General features: G+C 41.2%; 1 protein-coding gene across 2 annotated transcripts in view; it reads right to left on the bottom strand.

Moving 5' to 3' along the window:
• Atxn10 (ataxin 10) overlaps positions 1 to 24,976 on the bottom strand; it is a 143,127-nt gene that overhangs the window by 56,853 nt on the left and 61,298 nt on the right. For both annotated transcript variants that reach the window (XM_052748554.1, XM_052748553.1), the window contains one exon: positions 24,563 to 24,732. In XM_052748554.1, the coding sequence (XP_052604514.1) occupies positions 24,563 to 24,732 (170 nt within the window). The remainder of the gene's footprint in view (positions 1 to 24,562; positions 24,733 to 24,976) is intronic.

Here is a 24,976-nt window from a genome sequence, read left to right as displayed (position 1 = left end):
TTATCCTAGAAGTATAAACCTCTGTTCACTAGCTCCTAGTCTTACCGTGTAGGTCATAGGCTGCTTTGTGAAATACTACGTGGCTATTTTTATTTTTATTTTATTAATTTTGTTTGTTTGTTTTTTGTTTGTTTAAGACAGGGTCTCACTATGTAGCTCTGGCTGTCTTGGAACTCACTCTGCAGACCAGGCTAGCCTTTGAACTCACAGAGATCTGCCTACCTCTGTCTCCCGAGTGCTGGGATTAGAGACATGCACCAATATGCCTGACTTTTATTTTCAATTGCACATTTACTGTGGCACATGCTTTTATTCAACCAGCACATGTATCCTTCACATTCCATCAAGAAACACCAATTTCTGAACTTCCCAGTACTGTGACTGCATAGTCGCATCATGTATTTTTTAGCTGTCAGTAGGCTGTACATGCTGCTCAGGCAGATGACAGGCTGGAATCTGGCCTTGGCACAAACTTCCTTGCCCAAGTCTTCTCAAGAATCTCTACCTGGGCCAGGTGGTGGTGGCACACGCCTTTAATCCCAGCACTCAGGAGGCAGAGCCAAGCAGATCTCTGTGAGTTCGAGGCCAGCCTGTTCTACAGAGCAAGATCCAGGACAGGCACCAAAACTACACAGAGAAACCCTGTCTTGAAAAAACAAAAAACAAAACAACAAAACAAACAAACAAAAAAGAATGTCTACCTGGCCCCAGCCAGACTCAACCTTCCCTGCTCCTCAGTGCCTCTGCTGGCAGCTGCTGTTCCTAAGTACTCTTCTCCATCACTTCCTGCAATGTTTCCCACAGGGAAGTCTGAATTGAAAGGATGCTTTCTGGGCCACCTGTACTTTACCAACATCATGTTTCTGCTGTGGCCTTCTGCCCATTCATGAGGCAGTGCCCTGACCATTTCCTCCTTGATTACTCCATCAATATATTCCCACAGCAAGGAAAGGCCATGGAAATACCCACTATTTCCGTGATAATAAAATATATCTGTATTTACAGAGTGTGTATGGGTACCCATCCATAGATACTATTGCTGATTAAACTCTGTCAGACCTTATGTGACTCCCAAATTCACTGAAGACTGTCTCAAGTATTTATATAACTAGCTAATAATTTAATATTTCTAGCAGATAACACCTTAACCAAAAAAAAAAAAAGATTGCCATTGCACTGTCTAGTCAGATCAATTACAGTTCCTTAACAATACCTAGTATTCAGTCCACGTTCAAATATCCAAAAAGATCCCTAAAAGCCCTTTCACAACTGGCTTGTTCGCATTAGCTCTTCAAAGCCAGCAGAGAACACATATGTGGTCAGTATGTTTCTTCCACCTTTCTAAGTCTTTACTTTCCATCCACACAGTAGCCACTATTTCTTCCATAGTGAAACATGACCTGGCCACATAGCCCAGGCTGCCTTCAATCTTCCTGCCTCATTGCTTTTAGCTTACAGGACCTATGAAAAGCTTCTTTCAAGGAGAGACTACATCTATAAATTTTTCTTTTCTAAGTCACATTTTTAAAAAGCATTATAAGAACTGGAGAGATGGCTCAAGTGTTAAGAGCCCTGACTGATATTCCAGAGGACCCAGATTGGATTCCCAGCACCCACAAGGCAACTTACAACCGTCTGTAACTCCAGTCCCAAGTACATTCAATGCCCTCTTCTGGCCTTGAGTACAAGGCATTCACATGGTACACAGACATACACGCAGGCAAAACATCCTTATATAAACAAACAAGCAAACAAATACGTATTTTAAGTGTATGTTGTGTGCACACGTGTACATGTGTGGAAGTACTTGTATGGTGGTCAGATGACAACTTACAGGAATTGGTTCTCGGATTCAGCCATCTCATCAGCCCTTATTTGTTTGTTTGTTTATTAACATAATTTTTATTGATTCTTTGGGGATTTGACATCATGCCTGTTTTTATTTTTAATTTTAAGTAAAACAAGCAATTCAAATTAATACTAAAAGTAGAAAATTCAGAGAAGTCTAATTCCTATCCATATCTATTCTACCCTGATTCCTCTTACAGTTCCTTAAATTGGTTCTTAGTTTATTTTATTCTTCATGCTTTCTTTTTCAAAATATGTGAGTAACAACAAAACCACACGGTGTGTGTATGTGCAGGCTTGTCCGTATTACACAAAAGCTGGCAAAGAGCTTTATGAGTGCTGTTTTCACATAGTACTCTGCTGTTCTACTCACTGCAAAGAGCGCACAGGACTCCACATCATGTATCCTCAGTGTGCTGTACTCCATCGCACCGCTAACCCACAGTCTCCCAGTGACTGCTATCTGGTTGCTTACCACATCTCAGGATTAGAAATAATGCAGCAGGAACTCTGTTCTGGACTCTGGGATAGGGTCCTAAAAGCCAAACCACGGAGTGAAGAGCAAAGCTATGTGGGGTTTTTTGGACACTACTAAATTTTGAGCAGTATCAATTTGTCCCATTTTGCGTTTCCACCAGAGTACACGAGGAATCTGTCATGTGCTGTATTGTCAAACATAGGTGTTGAAAGGCGGCTGGGAGTCAACTTTTTTAGTATGTAGTTTAGCCTGCACCCCCGTTGTTGATCAAGGCCAAGCAAGCAATACTTTATCTGAGGTCCTTTGTATCATCACATTTATCTCTTGGTAAACTCCCTGTTTCTATCTCTCCCCTCATTTTTTCTATAATGCTACTGGTCTTTTTCTTAATTTTTAGGAACTTTCTGTATTACAGATATCAGGTTTTTGTTTGTTGTTTGTTATTTAATTTACGAGTCTCCATTTTCAACTACCATTTCAAACTGCTTTGTGTTTTGTCCATCAAGCTTTTAAAAATAAATCTGTCAGTATATTCTCTTTCTGCTTCCAAACTGCCTTGGTTGCTTTTCCTATTGCCATGGTGCCATGGGGGTGGGGGACACTGACAAAAGTACCTCAGGGGAGAAAGGGCTTACTTCAGTGCACAGTTCAAACATATAGTTCATTATTGTACGTCAGGGCATCAGGAACTCGAGTCACACTGCGTTCACAATCAGGAAGCAGAGAATGATGAATGCTTGTGCAAAGCCAGCTTTCTTTTTTTATACAGTCTAGGACCCATGCCCAGAATATGGTATGCCCACCTTTAGTGTATAGCTTCCCACTTTATCTCATCTAAACAACATAATTTCTCCCAGGTGTCTCCAGAGGCTTGTCTCTTAGGTGACTCCATATCCTGTCAAGCCGACAACACTAATTATCACACAGACTGAGTCACATACAGTTTCCCCCATTCCCAACTTATATAGGGAATTCATTCATATTTTCTCCTAAAACACAGATGGTTTCATATTTATAACTATGACATTTGGAAATTATCCACACAAGTATATATCAAAAGGGACAGACACAATGTTATGAATAAAGGATATCTTTATTGCCTCAACCTCCTTTAAATAATTCTTCTTTACCTATAATCATCTCAGGTGGCACCTTTATCATAAACTAAATTGCCCTGTTTCTTCTAGGTCAACAATCTATGGTTTCTAACTGTGAAACTGGTACATGTTAAACACACTAAAATCAACCAGTTGTTTTTCTTTCCTTGGGAATTTTCTGGCTATTATTTGTTCATTTAGAGAAATAGTATTAACTTTCTTACCTAGCTCTTTTTAAAAAAAACAAGCATTATTAATATGATGTTAAAATGATAAATGTAGATAAAGAGAAACAGCATCCATAGAAACAAAGATAAGAACAAGTTCACAGAAATATTACATATCCTTTCAGAGGGCCATTTAAGAATGGCCAATATTTTCAACAGCAAGACTAAGATTTGCAATATTTTAGGAAATTATTTCTGCTTGAAGGATGATTTATGACATGGAGGGGCTTTAGGACCTCTCCACTGAAAATGTGAGTGCAGGGCCAAAGTGGGAGAACTGAGATAATGCCCAGTGCAAGCAAAGGTGGGAACAAGTCCACAAAGACACCCTTAGTCCCAGTATGATCCTCTAAAGCCACTTCCTGCCATTAGTATTTATTTTAGAAATGTTAAAATACTCTACAAATCTTGAGATATATGACTGGTATTGGTGAGTTCTTCTTTTCTTCTTGGCTCCTGTCAGAGTTTGGCCAGGTTTCCATGGCCCCTATGCTTCCAGGCAGGCCTCTGGCTCCATTTCCATATATCACCAGGAAGGTCTGCTGCCACTACTGCTTCTTTAGCATCCAACACTAAGGCAAACATTCCCTTTGCCACGGCTCTGAGGAGAAATGTGTTCCAGGGGTGACCTGTGGGGAGGAGGTTTAAGCTAAGGTAGAATTCCTTGTCTGTTTATGTCCCTCTGCTTCTGTTTTATAAATGATAAAACCCTTTTAGGAGTTCTGATGGAGCATGTTTAAAGAGACACACTGGTAGGAAAACAATGTAAAATATGCCCTTGTGGAAACATCGAACATCACCGGGCTCTAAGAAGATTACCAAGGAAGAAACCTGACCTGAAACAGAGTAAGAGTTATCCAGTAAGGATCAACAAGTTCAAGGTGCATTCTGATTCTGGTTAAGTCAATCAATATTAAGCAAAGAACACACAATAGTCCAATGGATTCTTTGCTTGCGTTTGTTTTCTGACTGGGAAAAAAAATGCTTTATCTGTTATCTATCACAGCAAAGATAAGTAAGAAATAATCACTCCTTCTTCAATGTAGCCCAGGGAGCTATTCAATAATTCAATTCATTGGGTGCCTACCCAGGGTCAGGGCCCTCTGTTAGGAGAAAACAAACTGAGGTACTGGTCCTGCGAGAAAGAAACCCAGGGTTGTCTGGAGAGACAAAAGGAAAAGAATTTAAGACCAGCTTCAAAAATACCATGAAAAAGCAGCACAGGACAGAGGAAACCAACTCTCTTTTTACCTGTAACTTTAAGCTGGTCTTTTTTTAATCATTGTAAGTACTTAGTCACCTTTCACAATTGAATTTTGTTGCTCAGATCATTTAAACCATAAAGTGAAGTAAAATGCATGTGTCTAAGTAGGAAATGCCACAAAACCCAGAAGAATTCAGGAGTCAGAAAACGCAAAGGCCTGTGGGTCCACTCACCAGCTTAAGGTGGGACCATACACTAACAACACCCAGCTAGCTGTGGGTTTAAAGCCAGATTCCACTTTAATCCATTTAAGTACAAACGGTTTCCACTTGATCAAGTGTAAATCAGCCTCTTCTGTTTCAGCAAACACTGCAACAATCTCTCTATCACCAAAGCCTAATCCTTCCCCAACTTTAATTAAAGGCTGTTTATGTTGAGCAACCAACTTTTGCTATTCCCTGGGGTATGGCTTAAAAAAGGTTTTTATGGAATTATTAATAGTGACTAGGCAAAGTGGGAAAAGGTACATGATTTAAAAAGGAATGGCAAAGGCTTATATAAAACACCCAAGTCACTAGAGTCAGGAGGAAAACTATGAAAATATTTCCTATGACAAGTTGGATTTTGCTACAGTTACCTTTTGGTCTTTTAAAAGGCATTTGTGTCTTTATATGCCATTACAATTTAATCAGTTACCCTTTCACACCTAGTTTTCCAATAAAGAACAGAGAGAAATTTAAAAAAGAGTGAGAGAAAGTGTCACATAAAGTGTTGGAAAAATCATTGGTAAAGAATATTCACTTGCCCACGGTTACAGGTCCAGGGGAAGAACCTAATACTCTCCCGCTAAATGGACACAGTGATAAACTGCCTCCTAAGAACTTACAGTCATACTCAAGAGATTAGTGCTTCTCTCAACCTTCATGGAAAGCAGGGGTAGTTCTTTTGGGGAGTGGGCACTAGATGGTGGTTAAAACAGAGGTTCACAACAGATCAATCTGTATAAATGGGACATCTATATCACACCGCTATATCCCAAGATTCACTGATCTTTGATGAAGGGCAGGGATTGTTAAGAGACAGGCAGCGGAGAACTGCAGCAAAACCATGTTTTCTAGGTATGACAGGACTCTCACACATGAACTAACAGCAACCGTGACAACATGCACAAGACAAGACCAAGCCAGACAAAATCCTAGCCTGGACGCAGAAGGGGGTCACAAAGTCCCACCCCTAACTGAGGAGATATTGTCAACTGATAGCTTCTGGGAGAGGGGAAAATAGTTCTTCAAGGATGCAGCACTTGAGAGGTTACTCACGCTCCAGTAGATAACCTTATACCATAAACACTCTGGTAGCGCTAAGTGGGCCCAGTGGGTTTAAAACATTGAGCACATGAAATTGAGAGGCACAGTGAGGAAAGAGGGCTACAAAGGAATTGAGGGGGAGGGGATAGGGAGTGCACCTGATCAAAGCACATTATATGCACATATGAAACTCTCAAACAAACAAGATGATAGCACTCACCCCAGGCAGGCACTGTGCTGAAGCGGGGCGGGGCGGGGCGGGGGGGGGGGGGGGGGGGGGGGGGGCATGACAGTGAAGCAAAACAGATTTACAAGCTTTAAAGGTCAGGTGCTCAGATTTTAGATTTCAAAATCACAAAAGCTTCCCAATACTGAGGTAGTCTATAAAAACACATAGTGACCATGGAAAGGCAACTGCTTCCCCAAAGGCCAGCTATTTCTTTGACTACTGTAGGTTATTAGCCTCTGAGCAAAACAGTTGCCATTTTGATCAGATCAGGGGTGCCTGCTGACATTGCCTCAACAGAAGGAAGGGGTGAGGAGGTCACTGGATCCTCATCTGAGATCCTAGCCATTCCTCCCAGTGATTTGTATTCAATTTGGACCAAACTGTTCGTGGTCTCAGTGCTAAAGTAGATGGGCTGGAGGAAACTAGTTGAAGTTGGGCTCCCTCCATGTGGGTATGGGGAAGCTATGCATGCTGGATCAACACTTTCCTTGTAGCTGCTTTGGGGTCACCCACATCCCTGCTGACAACTTCTCACCCATGCTCTTTAAGTAAGCCCAGTCAGTTCATTGGCAGAATCATATTTTGTTGTTGGGATGTTACAGAGTGGGGTACAATATTATGTCACCAAAGGTAAGGCATTCTCACAACACTGGCCCATGAAAGAAATGCTACCTGTTGCCTTGCTTTCTCCCAACTCTGTCTGAAATCTGTCCCTCATCCCACCCTATATATTGTCAATCCACTTCTTCCTGCAGATATCTGCAAGCCACGTTCCACATAGCTCCTGGAATGGTGGCTCTTCTCCAACCTACTGGGCTAAGGTGGGTGATGTTACGCTGCAGTAAGAAATAACACATACAAATCTAAGTGGTTTCAAATAGGTCTGCTTATTCCTGTCATCTAGCAGCTGCACAGTCTTAGGCATATCATTTAATCCTCAGGTCCTTAGTCTCCTCTTTTGTACCCTGGAGAAAGTATCATTACATGAAGTGAGTAAATCACACTCAAGACTACTGCAATTCTGAGTGCCTGGTACATACGCAGCACCAAGAACAGATAACTTTACTATTGTTATTAACAAGTCTTAGTGCTCACAACTTTTATCTTGGAGCATCATATCCCATAGCAAATCACGAACTACCTTAGAATAAATGGCACTATACCACTCAGTCTGAGAACTGTAGAGCTTATCAAAATATCTGTCACAATGTGGGCCCTCAATGAAGTTTTCTGAACCACAGAACAGAGTGCTGATGAATAATTCCTGTGGTCTTGAAAAATCTCACACACGCTCTACACACACAGAGCACCATGTTAGTGAGGGTATGCACACAGGCACACCTGGCCTGCAGGACAGCTAAATAAAAGTACAGGATGAGGCAAGGACATTATCCACAGATGGGAAAGTCCCGTGGCTTAAAGCTCCCCTAAAAAGAGCCACTAAAGGAGTCAGGACCACCAAGTATGGGCAACTGCTCCCAGCCCCTTTCAGAGAGAAGTGAAGAAAAGAGGAGGGGAGGGCAGGGGAGAGGAAGGGGAGGAAAAGGGGAAGAATAGACCACAGATTCTAGTAACTGCTGTATATCCCCATTGGTCTTATGCTCAGGGAAGTAAAGCCCCTCCCTGAGAGGTGAACTCTCATGAAGATTAAGAAGAGCAAGAGGGAATCTGGGAAGCACATGCGGACATCTGGTGAACCTGGCCTGAGGATAGCATTCTTCAATAGCACCCATCCGGAAGCTTGTATGGCACCTGCTGCCTGGAGAAGCCTTCCCTTCTGCTAGTGCCTCAAAGCCTCAGTGGGTGGGGAAGTCACTGCAGTCCCGCAGATCTAGGACCTTTAGCTTTTCATGTTTTCCTCTAGGCTGTGAGTTGTTTACAGGCAATTACCTGTTTTATTTCCTTCCTCCAGACTTCGCACAAAGTGTAGTGTTGACTATGCTCTTAAATTTGTTTCTCTGGAAATATGGTTTTAAAGTTACTATCAAAGACATGAGATGTGCTGTCTTTAAATAAGAATGTTAACTTCTGAGGAAGAGGAAGGTCTATGTTACATTAAATCTTAGAAACTGTAAAGATTTAAATCTCTTCTTTTTGGATATGAGTCCTACTGTCATGATTTATAAGTCCACAAGAGCCATATATTTATGGAGCAGGATAGACAGTAAGCCTGGAATGCAAAACACAGCACTAGAATTCTTGCGATAAAGATTACAGATGCCTCAGGCTTTTAAAAAACGAGATGTCACATGAAGCTGTACATCAGGATCTTGCCCGGAAGATAAAAACATTACATACTCCTCTGCCCGCTCACCTTTAAATTACAGCTTCTGGCACTGTCTGGAGTGTGCGCATGCACTCACAAGCATTCAGCCAGTGTGTTTAAATGAACACCTGCAACCCAACTAAAAGCAACCCTTTAGAGAACACTGTCAGAGCAGGAAACCTGGCACTCACCACAAACTTCTACAAGTTGTAGATTAGCAAAGCAAATACCACAAAAGGAACCTTGAAACAAACTAAGTTGTTCCTTGGGAAACTTCAGTGTCTGTAGATTAATTATCTGTACTGATTTTGAATTTTAAGTAAAGGTACATTTTGGTCCAAGTACATCACTACTGGGTAGGTGAACATCTCATGCCACAAGTGTGCAATTTCCCAAACACATCACTTTCTTAAGCCTCTGTCTGAAGTGGCTAGCACACCTGCTACAGGAGGGAAAGCAGGGTTCCAGGCAGATGCCAGTGCTATGCACAATGTACCCAAGTGATCTTACCACAAGCCTAGGTAGGGAGCTGTGGACCTTTCTCAGAGGTAAGGAAGGTAAGAACATTCTGAGCCACGGGCCAGACAGGAGCATGGGACAGTAGGCTGATTCAGCTCAGGCTGGAGAGATAGCACAGGCCCCAGGCTGCAGCCCAAACTTCCGGAGCCACTGTTGCTGCCAGCAGTGTGTTACTACGTCAGTCATTGCTGTACAGACTGAGTAGTATCAATTTAAGTGTGAACTTGTATGCCTTAGCACAAAGGCAGAACTCTGTTCTTCTTTTACCAATTACAGAAAAATTAATAAACAGTATACAAAGTAGAAATCCCAAAATGCCATTGTTATCAGTGTAGGTTAAAACAATGAGATTATTTGAAGATGTGGAGTCAGAGCTTATTTTCTAGTAAATGTAAACTGCATCAGAGATAAAATTACTAGTAAAGAATAACTCTAAAAGGAGGCCCAAACATCAAGTAACTTACAAGAACTCTGTATTTACTAATGCAGCACTGTGCTAGTGGGTGTTCTGTTGCTGTGATAAATACCATGACCAAAACCAACTTGGGGAGGAAAGGGTTAACTTTGTCTTACAAGTTACTGTCCATTATCCAGGGAAGCCAGGGCAAGAGCTCAAAAAGACCACAGAGGACTGCTGTTCACTGGCTTGTTCTCCAGCCTCTTGTTCAACTACCTTTTTTTAGCCCAGGTCCACCTGCCTATGTGGGATGACACTGCCAAGTGGGCTGGGCCTTTCTACATCAATCAGCAATCAAGAAAATTCCTCACCAAATGCTCATAGGCCAATCTGACGGCAGCAACTACATAGTCAGGGTCTGTCTTCCTAGGAGAGTCAAGTTGACAACCAAGATTAGACATCACATGCACCAAGAGTCTTCTCTTTCTGAAGATGTATTTTATTATGTGTGTGGCCACGCTCCCATGTCTGCCACTGTAAGTGTGTAAAGGTCAGAGGACGCCTTGCCAGAGTCAGGTCTTGCCTTCCACATCACGTAGGTTCTGGGGATTGAACTCAGGTCACCAGGCTTGTGCACCAAGTGCCCTTACCCACTGAACCATTTTGCTCAATTTATATTTTATCTTCTAAAATGGTTAGAAATGATTTCTCAAGATTAAAAACAACTATATTTTTAAAAGACAAAAAGGATTTTTTTTCTTACTCTCTCCAAGTTCTCAACAAATCATTCACTACTCTTCACTTAGGAATACCTTTATCAGGAGGAGCCCCAAGGGGCAATAGCAGAATTCTGAATTCAGGCCAGGATGCCCAATGATTCCTGCTGCTGCGGGAACCAGCTGCTCCATGGGGTGGGGTATTCAATGTTTCCAGAGCTGAAATCACAGCAGGTGAGGGGCACACCCTCCTCTCCCTGATCCTGTGGCCTGCCTGGCCTTCTAGTCAGACTTTTTCTGTCAACACTCTTCAACCACAGCCCAGCCTTCCCAGCCTGCCTCCTCCAAGCCCCTCTGGCTGGCTGTCCCAAGCTGGGTGAAGGAGGCCCAGTTGTCCTTGAGGACACTGGAAATTCTCACACGACTTCGATTGATCCTTCAGGTGGATCCTCCTCCTACCCTCTTAGGCACAGACAGTATACGATTAAAAAAAAAAAAAATGAATCTTAGCTCAGATCCCTCCTCTTGACTCCAACTCTCTGTAGGCTAGTGACTTAATTTAAACATTTCCTCTTGGATTTTTCCAGCAGGTAAAAACAACATTGTCACTAGTTATAATACTAAGCAAATAGTGATGAATCATTTGCAGAAATTAGTATCACATTAAACCAATTATTCAAATGTCCAAAAGTAATATGAGCTAAGTGGAGCTTGTGGAAGGATTTGTAATGTAAGATGTGCTATAATACAAGAAATACAAACAACTCAACCAAAAAAAAAAAGGCCAACACCCCCTACTCCCCGCCCCCAGATAAACTGTAAGAGGCTTCATCCACATAGTGTTGGTTGGCCACAACTCTCAGAGGGGCCTGAAATGCTGCCTGAGTCAGAAAATTTCAAAAAACTGAAAACAGCCTTAGGAAGTTCATGTTATTTACCAATTTTCTTTTTTTTATTCATTTTTAGTTCATTTTCCTTAATGATTAAAAAACAACTATAAACCCTGCTTGTATGAATATATGTTGATATATAAAACTTCTTTTAATCAACATTTCTCTTTGGAAAGAGCAGTGTTTCAAGACTGTATTCAATATTCATTTAAAATACTCTGGAAAACCAAGGGAATCTAGGCTTAATTACAAAACCCACCGTACTCCTACGCCTGAAAGATATGGGCTATCCTATACACACCTGCAGATATAGGTCAACTCTGTGATCATATCATAGAAAACTCCAAGAACAATAGCTCTGGCTAACTATGTGCCTCAGAGACAATTCCTAAGCTGTAGCCAGACCATGAGTGGGCAGATAAGGAAACTAAGAGTATGTGTCAAAAGTCAGTCTGCCTGGATTCTTGTGCTCTACCACTGACTATATATGAGACCCTAGGCAAATGATTTAATGACCACACACCTGAGTTTGCAAATTAAGATAGGATAATATTGCCCACTCCCCCCAAATATTATGAAAATACACTGATACAAGCAAGGGCTCAAGGGGGTGCCAGGCACATAAGCACAGTACCGTGTTCACTGTGTTACTGGGATTGGTGCTATTGTTTTTCCAATTTGAAAGTGATTATTAACCTTTGCAAGATCTTAACTAAGGCTCAACTTTTAATTTTTCCAATCTAAGTGAGTTTCTAAGTAAATAACACTTTTCCTGAAAAAGAAATACAGAACTTCCAAATACATACAAATTATTACTATTAGTGGGATAAAGAGCTACAGGGTGTTTAGTTCCTATGGTGATGATAGGACCCTACACCTCCTTTAGTAATGACTAGAGAGGTGAGGGCAGCCATCATGAAGGCAGTGAGCAGGTGGAAGGGACATAGAACACAGCATCAAATCTTGTTCCTCCATTCCCTTTTGCTCTCCTACCTGTATGGATCAGTTTCCTGTCAAGGAAAAACCAGAAATGCTTTCACACAAATATGTAAAAGAATGCTTAAGGTCTGAAATGTTTCTCAATCGAGGTGTGTCAGCATTTTGACACAAATCTGAACTAAAGGAAGTGAAAGCTGAACAATGGCACTTGGAACACGATGAAACACTGAGAAGATGGTGGAATGCCATCAGGCCTTTGCTTACCTGAGTGGGCAGCTCTACTCCTCCAGGCTTCACCAGCACTGTGCAGGCGCACAGAGAGGACGGGAGGCTGGCTCTGGGTGCTACATACAGCAGCAAACAAGCAACTTCCTTTATAGAGCCCTGCACCAAACACCCCCGGGACCAGGAAACTGGCTTACTAGAGAAAGTTAGTCACTCCACACTGGGGGAAGGATACGGAAGCTCATGAGCAGAGAAGAAACTGGTATGGACCTCAACCTCGGCACCACTGGTATCCTTCATGGTGCTGCCTGCTCAAGAGCCTATGACAGTGTTGACAAGGCATAGAGCTGAGGGAAGAGAACCACCGACCACCAAGGAGATATTGAGAATACAGCCCCTGGATACTGAATTGAGAAAGGCCAAAGGATATGGTGGGATTCAGGGTTGTGAGGAGTCTAGGCTAAAAGAGAGCAGGGCTATAAGCACTCCACTAGAGCACACACTGAGGTACCCGACAGGGCAGTTAGCAAAAGTACTGCATTAACTCATAACTTAGTCCTCACAGCAAACATGAGATCAGGAAAATCACCTCTAACTTCTAGATGAAGTAAGATTCAAAAATTATCCTGTGCAGGGATTTCAGCACTGTCGAGGGAGTAGCTCCAGGGTAGATGGTCTTCAGCAGGACAGTGACAAGGAAAAATAAAGTTCCAGAGTTCACAGGCTGCTCCCTCCCTCCCCTGCTTCCCTCAGTTTTGTTCACCTCTGCACAGGTTGGCTCTTCTTGAACTTAGCGGAGCCTTCCTTCTCCCTAGTACACACTGCAGGAACTCCTCAGGCTCATGCTGGCCTCACAAACTCACTTAAAGGGCAAATGTTTACATCTGTCTCCCTTGTGCACATGAGTTCCTAAGAGGGCACTATGCCAAATCCATTTCTACATTCTCACTGTCTAGAACACCAGCTGGTGCATAGCAGATGGCAAATACATACTTGAACTAAACTACAAGTTTCTACCATGATGACAGAACAGCATGGCAGTTCCTATCTGGAGAACAGACTAGAAATGGCCTTATTCCAACTGCCGCATAGCAGTAATACAGATCTGCGTTAAACACTACAGCATGAGAGACTCAATGCCACTCTTCTATTAAATATGATGAGTATGAAAATAAATTCTACCAAAATAAGATAAGCAATAAGCTTTTAAACGAAGAGATAAGATAATTGCTTCAAGACTGATTTTTTTTTTATATTTGTAAGAATGTAACTCTGATCCTTTGCTGCTAGGAAAAGTAAACAACTAATCACGCCAAACACTGACCGTGTTTTAGATGTGTGACAGGCAGTTCCATCTTTTTATTCCCTCAGAAATAAAAGGAGCTAGTTTAACACTTGAAATAAAAACTCTCTTATGTGTCCAAACTAATGAAGGCTAGAGATACAAAAGAAAACTTACAATGTCAAAAGTACTTGGGTTTTCATTAGATTCTGACATGTAGTAGAAACGTGAAAAACTCACCATTCACCAAAAGCTAACATGCCCAAACCAGAGCCCCTGCCAACAGAAGGTAAATTCAAATCCTATTCCTTTGCAGTGAAAGAAAGGAAGGAAGGAAGGAAGGAAGGAAGGAAGGAAGGAAGGAAGGAAGGAAGGAAGGAAGGAAGGAAGAAAGATCAACACACTGTAGAAATGATCCTTCCCTTTTGTCTACTTGCCTCTGCTTCTCTTTCACACAGACAAATGGATATGCACTCAAGAATGTCCCCAGTCACCTTGATATGAGCTTTTAATTATTTTTGCTAGTAAAAGTCTCCAGAGCATATGCTAATGTTTTACTCTTCATTTTTCTCTATAAAATCTGAATTGAAATTCTTTTAAACTCCCAGACATTGGCTAAGGAAGGTAAGGACATATGCACCGATTAAGAAAGTGGAAAAAAGAAGTGGTTATAGTCACTAAGAACTGTCATTTTCCTCCTATCAGAGACAAACAGGACCTCTAGATCCATGCCCTTTTCCGTGTGTGTGTGTGTGTGTGTGTGTGTGTGTGTGTGTGTGTGTGTGTGTGTGTGTGTACACATGCATGTTGAATAACTCTGCTCCTCTTAACTTCCAAATGCTGCAAGAAAAAACTAAAAATGCTAAAATTCAACATGTTGCATGTTCACATGTGGAGGCTGGAAGTTACCATCAGATGTTCTCCTCCATCACTCTCCACTTTGTTTTCTGAGACACGTTTTCTCACTGAACCTGGAGTTCACCAGTTTGACTCAACACAAAGCATGGGTGCATGGCATGCCGCAATAATAGCAACAGATGGCTCATACTGTTCATGTAAGTCTCCCTTTTAAATAATGCCATGCCCCTCCCACGGAAGTACAAGCTATATGACTCCTATAACGAAACAGAAAAGGGGGAGTTTTGAAGTCAAACAATAAAACCTCCTCAGTGCTTTAATTTTTTGGCAGTACTAGGGATTGAATTTAGGGCCTTATATATGCTGGGCAGATGTTCTACCATTGAGTTATAGCTGCAGCCTTCCTCTGTACCTTTAAAAAAAAAAAGTACAGCTGCAACAAACTGAATCTCTGTAGGAATCCTCAAGACAGGAATTTTAATTTCACTTTCTGTAGCAGGAACTCTAAGTTCAAGAAACTAACGGTGACAGCTTGATTTATGAATTTTGACGTATTTCTTGAACTCGGATTACATTACAAAGAAGTGGAATTCTAAGCAAGCCAGATCTTGTCTATACATTCAATCATCAAATCAATAAGTGTAATTCTGTGCAACTTGCTTCTGATTGAGGAGAAACACAAAGTGCAACTAAGGAGGGATCTGAGACTTTAAAGTTCCTCCAGGGCTGGTGGTCCTCCAGGGCTGGTGGCTCCATGGGTAAGGCACCTGCTTGTGCCTGATGAACTGAATTCAATCTGCAGAACCTGCAGAAAGGACAGCCCTGACTCCTACAAGCTGTCCTCTGACTGCCACGCAGGCACACATTAAATAAATGAGTAAGAAAAAAAGAGTCCTTCCATGCTCTCAAAACTGTTCAAGAACACATTTTGGACAGACAGAAAATACTTCACCTCTTTAATGGATAATGTTAAGAGAAAAAAATTCAACTAAAATAGCATTTGTGGTAGACCTGACAAGAAAAAAAGTATTCTTGTCCAAAAGAAAGTTCTCTTACATACTTTCACTACTTCCTCAAACAATCCCCACCTAGAAAGACAAAGATATCAAGATTACTTAACTTTATACTTAGTAAATTCTTATGACATTTATCTATAAATTTCTATTTACATACATATATTTGGGGGTCAGCAACATGGCTCAGTGGATAAAAGAACTTGCCACCAAACCTAATAACCTAAGTTCAAGACCCAGAACCCATACAGAAGAGAGCCAGCTCCTACAAGTTGTCCTCTGACTTCCATACTCACACCACAACATGCACACAGACGCACACACACTACCCACTCCCACACAGAAATGAATGTACTAACAATCTCTTCAAGCGTATAGTTAGGAGATGATAAAATGTACTCTATCTATTCAACAATGGCCTGGAAGGGAGGCTCGGGTACAATGGGGAGTCTAGGTAGTTTGTTGGGTATCATCACATTCAATCCTCCAGACGCCACAGCAAAGTCGAGCTGTCTCCATTTTGAAGCAAAGAAGCGGAGAGAAGAACTCAGAGTGGCAGTGAGTCGATGGCTGACTAAGAAGCCGGTCTGTGTTTACTTAACTGCTGCACACCCAGTGCCTGCTGTAATGACTCAAGGACAACACAGGAGAGTGCAGCTAACCCTGAGCACAGTCAAGGAACTGAGCCCCGAGAAGATGGACAAACACATACCATGACTTGATAAAGAAGTCTGGATGTATTTGCAGTTCAGCAACCCATCACCCATACCAGCTCAAGACCCATGGGAAGACTGGGTACAATCCATTTCTCAGCAGTATTACCCAGGAGACATAGAGAAAGAGATTTTATAAGAGAGTGATCAAGAAGCAGAAGCCAGGAAAAGAGGTGTGGAATTGGCAATATAGCTGGAAACAGATCTACCCTGTTAAGGTAAAAGAGAGCAGTAATCTCTTTGGCTGGTAGATAATCTATACACACCAAAGACAAGTAAAAGCAAAACAAGCATGCATATGTTGAAATATGCACCATGATATATCCACACACAGAAACCAATTCCACATGCAGAGTAGGCAGAAAGGCAAAACCATCAAGAGAGAGCACAACATTCTTTCTGCTGACCTTAAGCTTACAAAAATTTATAAACTTTGTGACCAGGAGCTCTAAAAAGCAACTTAAGGACAAATGGATGAGAAAAGAGGTTGAGAAGTCCACCAAATGCTAGTGCAGGGCAAGAATATAGAAACTGGCTCTTCTCATAACAGATATAAGGACTCTGGCACCCTGCCTATGCCTTAGCAGCTCAATGGAAGACACTAGCACATGCTAATCAAGATGTCATTTCTTCACAAACCAACTATTCAATTAATGACCAGTCAGCACTGATAAACAACGAGCAGTTACTAACTCTGAGAAAACCAGCCTCAGTGAAACAATTGGGACACAGCCATATACTTGTCACCAGTTTCATGATTCACTAAGCAAATACCCTGCTTGAAACCACGTTACCCAGGAGGGAATCATAAAGGACTGGCCGGCTGGCCTGCTCCAGACATAAGAAACTGAACAACAGAAAAAAGGCAGTTACGTTAAGTCAGAATGTATTTAAATACCCCAAATAGAGCTGGTGAGACGGCTCAGTGGGTAAATTTGCTTGCCACCAAGTCTGACAACCTGAATTCAATCCTCAGAACCTACACTGTGGAAGGACAGAATCTCCACACACACACTAGCTAAACAAACAAATGTATCTCAAACATAAAAGACTTCTAAAATGTGTTCCAGAATTCAGGATTAAAAGGAATTTTAACTTCCATATGCAACGTTTTTTTTTTTTTTTTTTGGTCTAGTCTTTGTTTATAAATGACTCCTTGAGCCAGAAAACAGTGTTCTACTTATTTTGTATCTTCAGAAGCTAAAACCACACTCCATATTGTTGTAGTGAACACACAACAACTTTTTAAAGATTTATTTTTAATTCTATGTATACGAGTAAAGGTGCCGAGGAGGTCAGAAGGGAATGTCAAATCCCCAAGCCACCTAACATGGGTCCTCTACAAGAGCAGTATACTTTTAACCACCAAGCCATCTCTTTCCAGCCCCTACAACAAATATTTTTAAGATAAATTGTCACAGGCCAACTGATACTCTATGTCTCAGTGGTAGAGGGTTTCTACCAAAGGCCCTGTGTTTGATCATGAGCACCAAAATAAGGAAATATAATGGGGGAGGACACACTTTAAACGACCCACTGGAGGAAGAAGGAGATCAGTAAGAGGAATATAGGGATGGAGTTGGACAATGGGTAAAGGACAAAGTAAAGAACCTAACAACAAAATAAAATAGCATGTATATATGAAAATACTGTGAAACCTATCATATTGTATGGTAATGTCAATTTTTTATTAAAAAATTATAGACCACAAAAGATACTTTCATTTAAGAATTTTCATTCATTTAATTGAACGCATACTGCTTAGCAGATAAAAACTGTAAAGGCATAACACAACAAGCAAAAAAGATGACAAATGTGCTTTTATGGTCACAGATGTTTAAGAACCAATGACCTAGAGGATGGGTCTAGACAGGAGAGTCCTGAGTTGCACCTTCTTCACACTGAGCCTCTTCAAATGGACTGATACCTGCAATGAAAGCTTTGCGTGCATACATGTCAACACAGAGACCAGCAGGCACCAGCACCAAGGCTGTGAATCTCTACGAGGAGGAGGGGAAAGGAAGAAGGAAGAACTAATCGGCACTGCCCGGGAGCCTTCAGCAGCATGCACCGCGTAATCAACAAGTGTGTATCCTTTACTCAATGACATTGTTCTCTGGAGAAGAAACAAGTAGATAGACTGGTTATCTTCCCAGATATTTCAAATAACACATTTAGCTTTAAGAAATAAAACCTTTTTCTTCTTCAAATAAGACATTTACTTAGAGAAGTAACAACAATAATGAAAAGCAAAAGAATGGGGAAGAAAAAGGGTAAACTATACATTCCATATTCTAACAAAGAAGTCAACGAATGGTTTCTTTATGTTTACAGCATCAACATCCATGTGCTTCTTACAATAGAAACCAAAACAGAATCATTGTCCATCTGGTCCACAGAGGTTAGAAAGTAAACTAATCATTACAGCTGTAGCAAAGAAATGCTATGTAAGTGGAGCACAAAAGAGGAGTCAAAGGGGATGCTGCAGGATTAGGAGCACCTCTCTGTCATGACTTGGTAAGGACATCTAGATGCCTTTATAGTTCAGGAAGCAACCCACCAGCTCCACAGAAGGATCAGCTCAAGAGCCATGGAAGGACTGGGTTCAATAAATTTCTGAGCAGGTTGTCCAAAGGTGCAAATACAAAGAAAGGCGATCTCCCATTCTATCACCTCCATGCCCTGGCAGTCAAGCTTTGCTCAGAAAGAACCATTCTGAGTTGGCCGCCCCAGAATATAAACTCACCCTTCTGATCCTCTCTGGCTGGGCCTCTGTAACAGAATTGTTGGGTAACAAGTACTAGTGCGTGTGTGTGTTAGCTCCTACTGCATTAATGGCATCAATCTAGAAATTGATGGCAATTGATGGCATTTTTTTTTTTTTACATAGGAGTCACAAACTCTAGTTACCCAATGAAGATGCAAAAAACCAGGAAACTCAAAAGGCCACAGGAGTAACTTAGCCAGCTACTGGACATCACATTACTATGAATAAAGTTACAGGACAAGCAAAAATACAGTAGGGCTCAAAGGCTTCTGCTAAGGCCTCTGAGGAACTAAGCACCATGTACAAAGATTCTCTGAAAGTTTCTATTGTAAATAACTTGGTGGGCCATAGGCAAGATTCCCGGATGTCCTTATAAAACACCTTCCTCTAAACAAAACAACTGCATTTTTCATAAGCTGTACCTGTTTGCAAAAGCCCTCAGTAGAGGTCTCTAAGGGGAAGACGACTTCCCTACCCTCAGAGAAGGAGACTGTACTCCCTCCCATGTCTCCTAGCCATTTAAATGAAATTCTGCCCTAACTGCAAGCAGCTTCTGGAGGTGCTGGAGCATACAGGCTGGGAAAGCTTAACTGAAGGAACTCCATCTATGAGGCTGTGCGGACACCATTATCCACACACGGTGAAGATTTTCTGGTACTATTGCTTTGGAGTCTCCCACTCTTACGAGTAGTCTCTCACATAAAGTAAGCCCCAAGACTCACCAGTTCCCCAGAGTGAACTTGGGTAGAATCATTGAGAGCTTGTAGGGAGGGAATAGCTGTCTCCCCAGAAAAGGAATTCTCACAACATTCCTAGAGTGGAACCGTCCCAGGAAGTAAATCTTCATCAGCCAAAGAAAGGGCCCTGAAGATTAAGGATAGTCGGAGTTGATGGAGGAATGAGTAAGAAACAGAGATGAAAGCACACTGGAATTTCAGAAGTGAACCCAGAAGGAGCTGAAAGGGTCTAGCTGGATGGTCTATGGGCTGAAGATTTTCAGGAAGTCTAAACCTTTCCTGCCAAACTGTAGGAAAATTCCAAACTTAGAGGCACTAGAGTGCAGGAGACCAAGCACAGACCTGGGAAGTCACAGGAAAACAAATCTAAATTTTCCTCTGGGTTCCGCCACTACACCTGGACAGCCTCTCCTTTCACATCCCTAGCAAAACCTGCTTTGCAAGGCTGCTGCAAAGGTTCAAGCTGACAAACCCCTAAGAAGGCATGATGCAGCAACACAGACACTAGACAAATAAATCATCCACTCCTTTTTTCTTTTGGTGAGATGACACAAATCCCCCCAACCTGGATCTTTTTTAGTCTTGGAAGTATAGTTGCATAGAAGCTAAACAACACCCTGGGAATTAGTGACTCACATATAAAGAACTATTTCCCAAACATCCACTTCCCCAGAACTCTAACAAAGGTTTTAGAAAGCTACTGAACTTTATCCCTTGCAGAAATAATAAGCAAGGAAAATACATTTTTACTACCCGACTGGAACCAGGATTGAGCTACAAGAATAAAGAAGCTTCCAGAATAAAGAAAAAGACAGTGTGTGGGGGTTTTCCCCCCAAAGGTAACACTTTCAGGTTTGAGCCTTTGTTAGCACAGGAAAGACACTGGGATAGAGAGGTATTCTCACACTCAAAGAATGAATCCTTCACGTTCTCTGGAGTGTTTGCTCTAATAGATCAACTATTAGACAACACACATCAACTTCCTGGGGGCCCCAGGGCCCTCTACACAGCACTTGGGTACACTCCACGCTTCTTAGACTGCAACCTGCTCCTGACTCTGTGAGTTATCCATAAGCCTAAGGGTCACTACAGCGTGTTCCTCACTGAACACAAGGAACTCACCTCTGTTATGCTCTGTTATGAAAGGCAGTTTGAGTTATTAAAACAGGTAAAGTGTCTTATTTTCTATCAACTTTCTTTTACAAAAATCAGTTTCCAAGAGGGAATCAGTAGTCTTAGATATACACCTGCTCAATTAGGAGGAATATCCAAATTGTATACACACTGGACGAAACAGCAAGTCTTATTCTTCCCATAATTGACTACGACATAACAAATTGTGCCCAAGTGTGACATATTACAAAGGCCAGTTGTATTTTCAATCTTTATCCCCTGTCTTTTTCAGACTGGATGATTTCTACTACCTAAACAAGTATACACACTTCCCTACCATCTCTGGTATTGTTAAGAATTCATAAACCTTTTCATTTCAGATACTATATTCTTTCATTTTTATAATTTCTACTTAGTTCCTTAGTTCCTATTTCTATCCTATCTTTTCATTCATATAATACATATTGTTCATTCACTATTACAACTGCTCCTTTAAAATCCTTGGCAGAATCTTTGTGATTTGCAGTCAGCTTCTTTTGAGTAACTGTTGGGGAATATTATTTTAAAGTGTGTTACTTTTGTCTATATTGCATTTGTTTAACTCTGTGAAGCTATGATAGTTTGCCTGTCTAAAACACCTGATGGTCTAATAAAGAACTGAACGGCCAATAGCAAGACAGGAAAAAGGATGGGCGGGGCTGGCAAGCAGAAAGAATTAATAGAAGGAAAATCTGCAAGAGAAGGAGAGCTAGGAGCAGGAAGAGGAGGAAGATCCAGGGGCCAGCCAACCATGGAGTAAGAAACAGCAAGCCATGGAGTAAGAAACATAGCAAGGTATACAAAAATAGAAAAAGGTAAAAGTCCAGAGGCAAAAGGTAGACGGGCTAATTTAGTTTAAGAAAAGCTGACAAGTTCAGGCCAGGCATTCATAATTAAAAATAAGCCTCTGTGTGTGATTTATTTGGGAGCTGGGTGGTTTATTTGGGAGTTAGGTGGTAGGTCCCCCCAAAAAGCAAAAACAAACAACAAGAAGTAACAGTTCTTTTAAAGATGAAATACATTTTCCTGTAGGTCAGGTATAATTTTGTATTGGCTCCTAGACACTGTATAAACTATTTTGAGGAAACTCATAATTATATTGTATTTATTTCTCTAAAGAGAGCTATTTGTTTGTTTGTTGGTTTGTTTTAGTGAACACTTAATTTAGCTGACTTCAACATAAACTTTGCAGACTGATAACTCAGATTTTAATAATTATTTTGTCCACAGCTTACCTGCCTGGAGCCTGCTGAGTTTGTGCGTGACTCAAACATAAGCAAAGATTTAGAGAAATGAGGCAGAGAACGTGGGACTTGCTTGTGCCTTTCAAGGATTCCCTCCTCACATCCAATAATATCTGCCCCCAAATTGGTCTTTGGCTTTTTTTTTTTCCTTTGTTATTACATTTATTGAGAGGGAGGGGAGGGAGAAGAGGAGATGGGGAGAGGGGGAAAGAGAGCATTTGGGGAAGCCAGGAAGAAAAAATGAATGAATATATCACAGCACCCTGGATAGGGGTCAGAGGACAACTTCTACCACATGAGTCCTAAGGACCAAACTCAGGCCATCAGGCTTGGTGGCAAGTGCCTTTACCCACTGAGACATTTTGCTAGCCTTGTTCTTTCTTTTTTTTTGTTTTTGTTTGTTTGTTTTGGTTTTTTTGTTTGTTTGTTTTCCTTCAAGCTAGAAAACATGCAGATTTTCTGTAAGTCACATTTTGTCCCATTCCCTTCTTCTAGTATCAATTTCACTCCAGAATCTATGAATCTGTGCCAATTTGAATGTCTTCACAAGACTGCCTTCACTCAGTTTATAACTGTTAAGCCGATGGCAGCATCCTGCACTATTAGCAGAAGGAAAATCTATACAAAGTTTTTCTAACTTCACTTTTTCTCACAGTGCTGTGATCCATAGTCAAGACAAGGCTTTGCCTGGATCATCAGTCATGTAAAGAATCAAGGCTGCATATACTTCCAAGAAGGCTGTTTCCCAGTGTTTCTGGTACCATGGTGCTTCTTGACTAGTTCCTTTCTACATCTCAGTTTCAAGGGCCTCTCCACATGGTTTCACCAAGTCACAGCACGGTGGGCTCATGGAGTCAGCACTTCTTATATAACTAGCTTCTAAAAAGTGGGCCAATGAAGGACTATGCCACAAATGATACAGGCTCATTCCTATCATAGGTTACTGTTCAAAGAAGTCATGTGAACTGGAGAGATTCAACAGGATGGAGAAACAGATGCCTTGATAGGAGTATGGTAAAACGACATTCAGAAATGTACAAACAATAACAAGAACTTTTACAGATGTCTTAGAAAATATAACCTATAATAGATTTAATATTTAAATAAGCAAAACAAACACTGTCAAAAGTAAATTCCAGTAAGACAAAAAAAACCTCTAGTTCCAGCTAAGCCTGGTGGCACATGTCTTTAATCTCAGTGCTCAGGAGGCAGAGGCAAGCAGATCTCTGTGAGTTCAAGGCCAGCCTGGTTTAAATATCAAGTGCCACAACAGCCAGGGCTACATAGAGAGAGCCTATCTAGAGGATGGAGGTGGGTGGGTGTTAATTCATTGTGAAGCATGTGACCTATCATCATGCCACTCTTTTATCAATATCAATCTTAAGTTTTCAGTACCATCAGCTCTACAATGTTCAGTACAAAAGAGGGAATAAAGAGGTTCTAAAGGTGGCCTCTCCTATTTCCAGAAACTAAACACATAGCCATTCAGAACACCTAGTTTTAAAGACTCAGGACAGGACACTATTCACCCATAAATGTAGGATGTACAAGCCAAGGATTTTTTTAACAGCAATACCAGTTATTGGTTTTATTCTTTTTAAGATAGGGTCTTGCTATGTAGCCTACACTGACCTTGAAGTAGTGATCCATCTGTTTGGTCCTCCCTGGAGCAGGAATAACAAGTGTGTGTCACCATGCCTGGCACCATGTTTCTGAAATGCCTATTACTAGAAAAAATTTCCTAACTTGTTAAAAATCATTTTCTGTTGCTGTTCTTTGTTATTTTTGAGACCAGATTTCACTATGCAGCTCTGGCCACCTGGAACTTGATATGGAGAATAGGTGAGCCTGGACTTCATAGAGATCCACCTGCCTCCAAGTCTGGCTATTTTTGTTTTTAATTTATTGATTGCTTCCTACATCATGATATTGAGTGTTTAAATGAACAGACTTCAAACAAACACTGCTAATTTATAAGCAAGGAGAATTCCCCAAATACATTCAGGATAAAGACAATGCAAAAACTATAAAAATACAGACCATCAAGCAAAAAACAAGTAACATACAGGAGCAGTCAGATGGTTTAGCAGATAAAAAGCACTTGCTGCAGAGTCTCTCAACCTAAGCTTGTTTTCTGGAATGGATGGTGAAAAGGGAGAACCAACCTCATGTGCATGCACTGGAAAGCATGGACCTACACTGTTTCACTCATACATCTAAAACACACACACACACACACACACACACACACACACACACACACACACACACACACCCCACTAAAATAAAAAGAAAAAGTTTCAAGTATGACATATTGTGCTTATTTGTAGCAAAAATCAATTTTCTAAGAATTCATGTAAGGTTTCACTCCCCTGTAGAGAGTGAAGGTATTCTAAATTCTAAATGGCATATTCTAAACAAAGTTCTATGTGGCACACAAAGAAATAATCTTACTTTGTCCTGGTTTTCTTTATTCTTGTAACACAGGTTTCCAATCAGACGAATGAGATGAGATTTAAACCCTTCAGTCATGTGTTCGATGTCACCCTCTGCTTTTAGAGAGTCAGAGGGACTAAAGATGTTCGTGGTATCTTTTCCAATTACATGAATCACCCGTAAAACATCTAGAGAAAAGAGCAGAGTTCATTTTCCATAAGAAAATAGCACAGCATCTAAGTTTTCCATAAACAAACACAACGGATTAAAATAAAGTAGATAAAGCACCTAACACTCCTTCAACAATGATTCACATGTGGTGTCCAGCTCAGCAGTTGAGCACCTGCCTAGAGTGCATAAGGCCTTCAGTTTATCCTCAGCACCACCAGAAATGCAACAGCAGTAACAATAACTAGATAGCTTCTTTGCTTT

The sequence above is a fragment of the Peromyscus californicus genome, unplaced genomic scaffold (assembly GCF_007827085.1).
Source record: "Peromyscus californicus insignis strain IS unplaced genomic scaffold, ASM782708v3 Scaffold_20__1_contigs__length_68692818, whole genome shotgun sequence".
NCBI lineage: Eukaryota > Metazoa > Chordata > Mammalia > Rodentia > Cricetidae > Peromyscus > Peromyscus californicus.
Note: the sequence above shows the minus strand (reverse complement) of the source record. Positions and strands in the feature narration are given on the sequence as shown.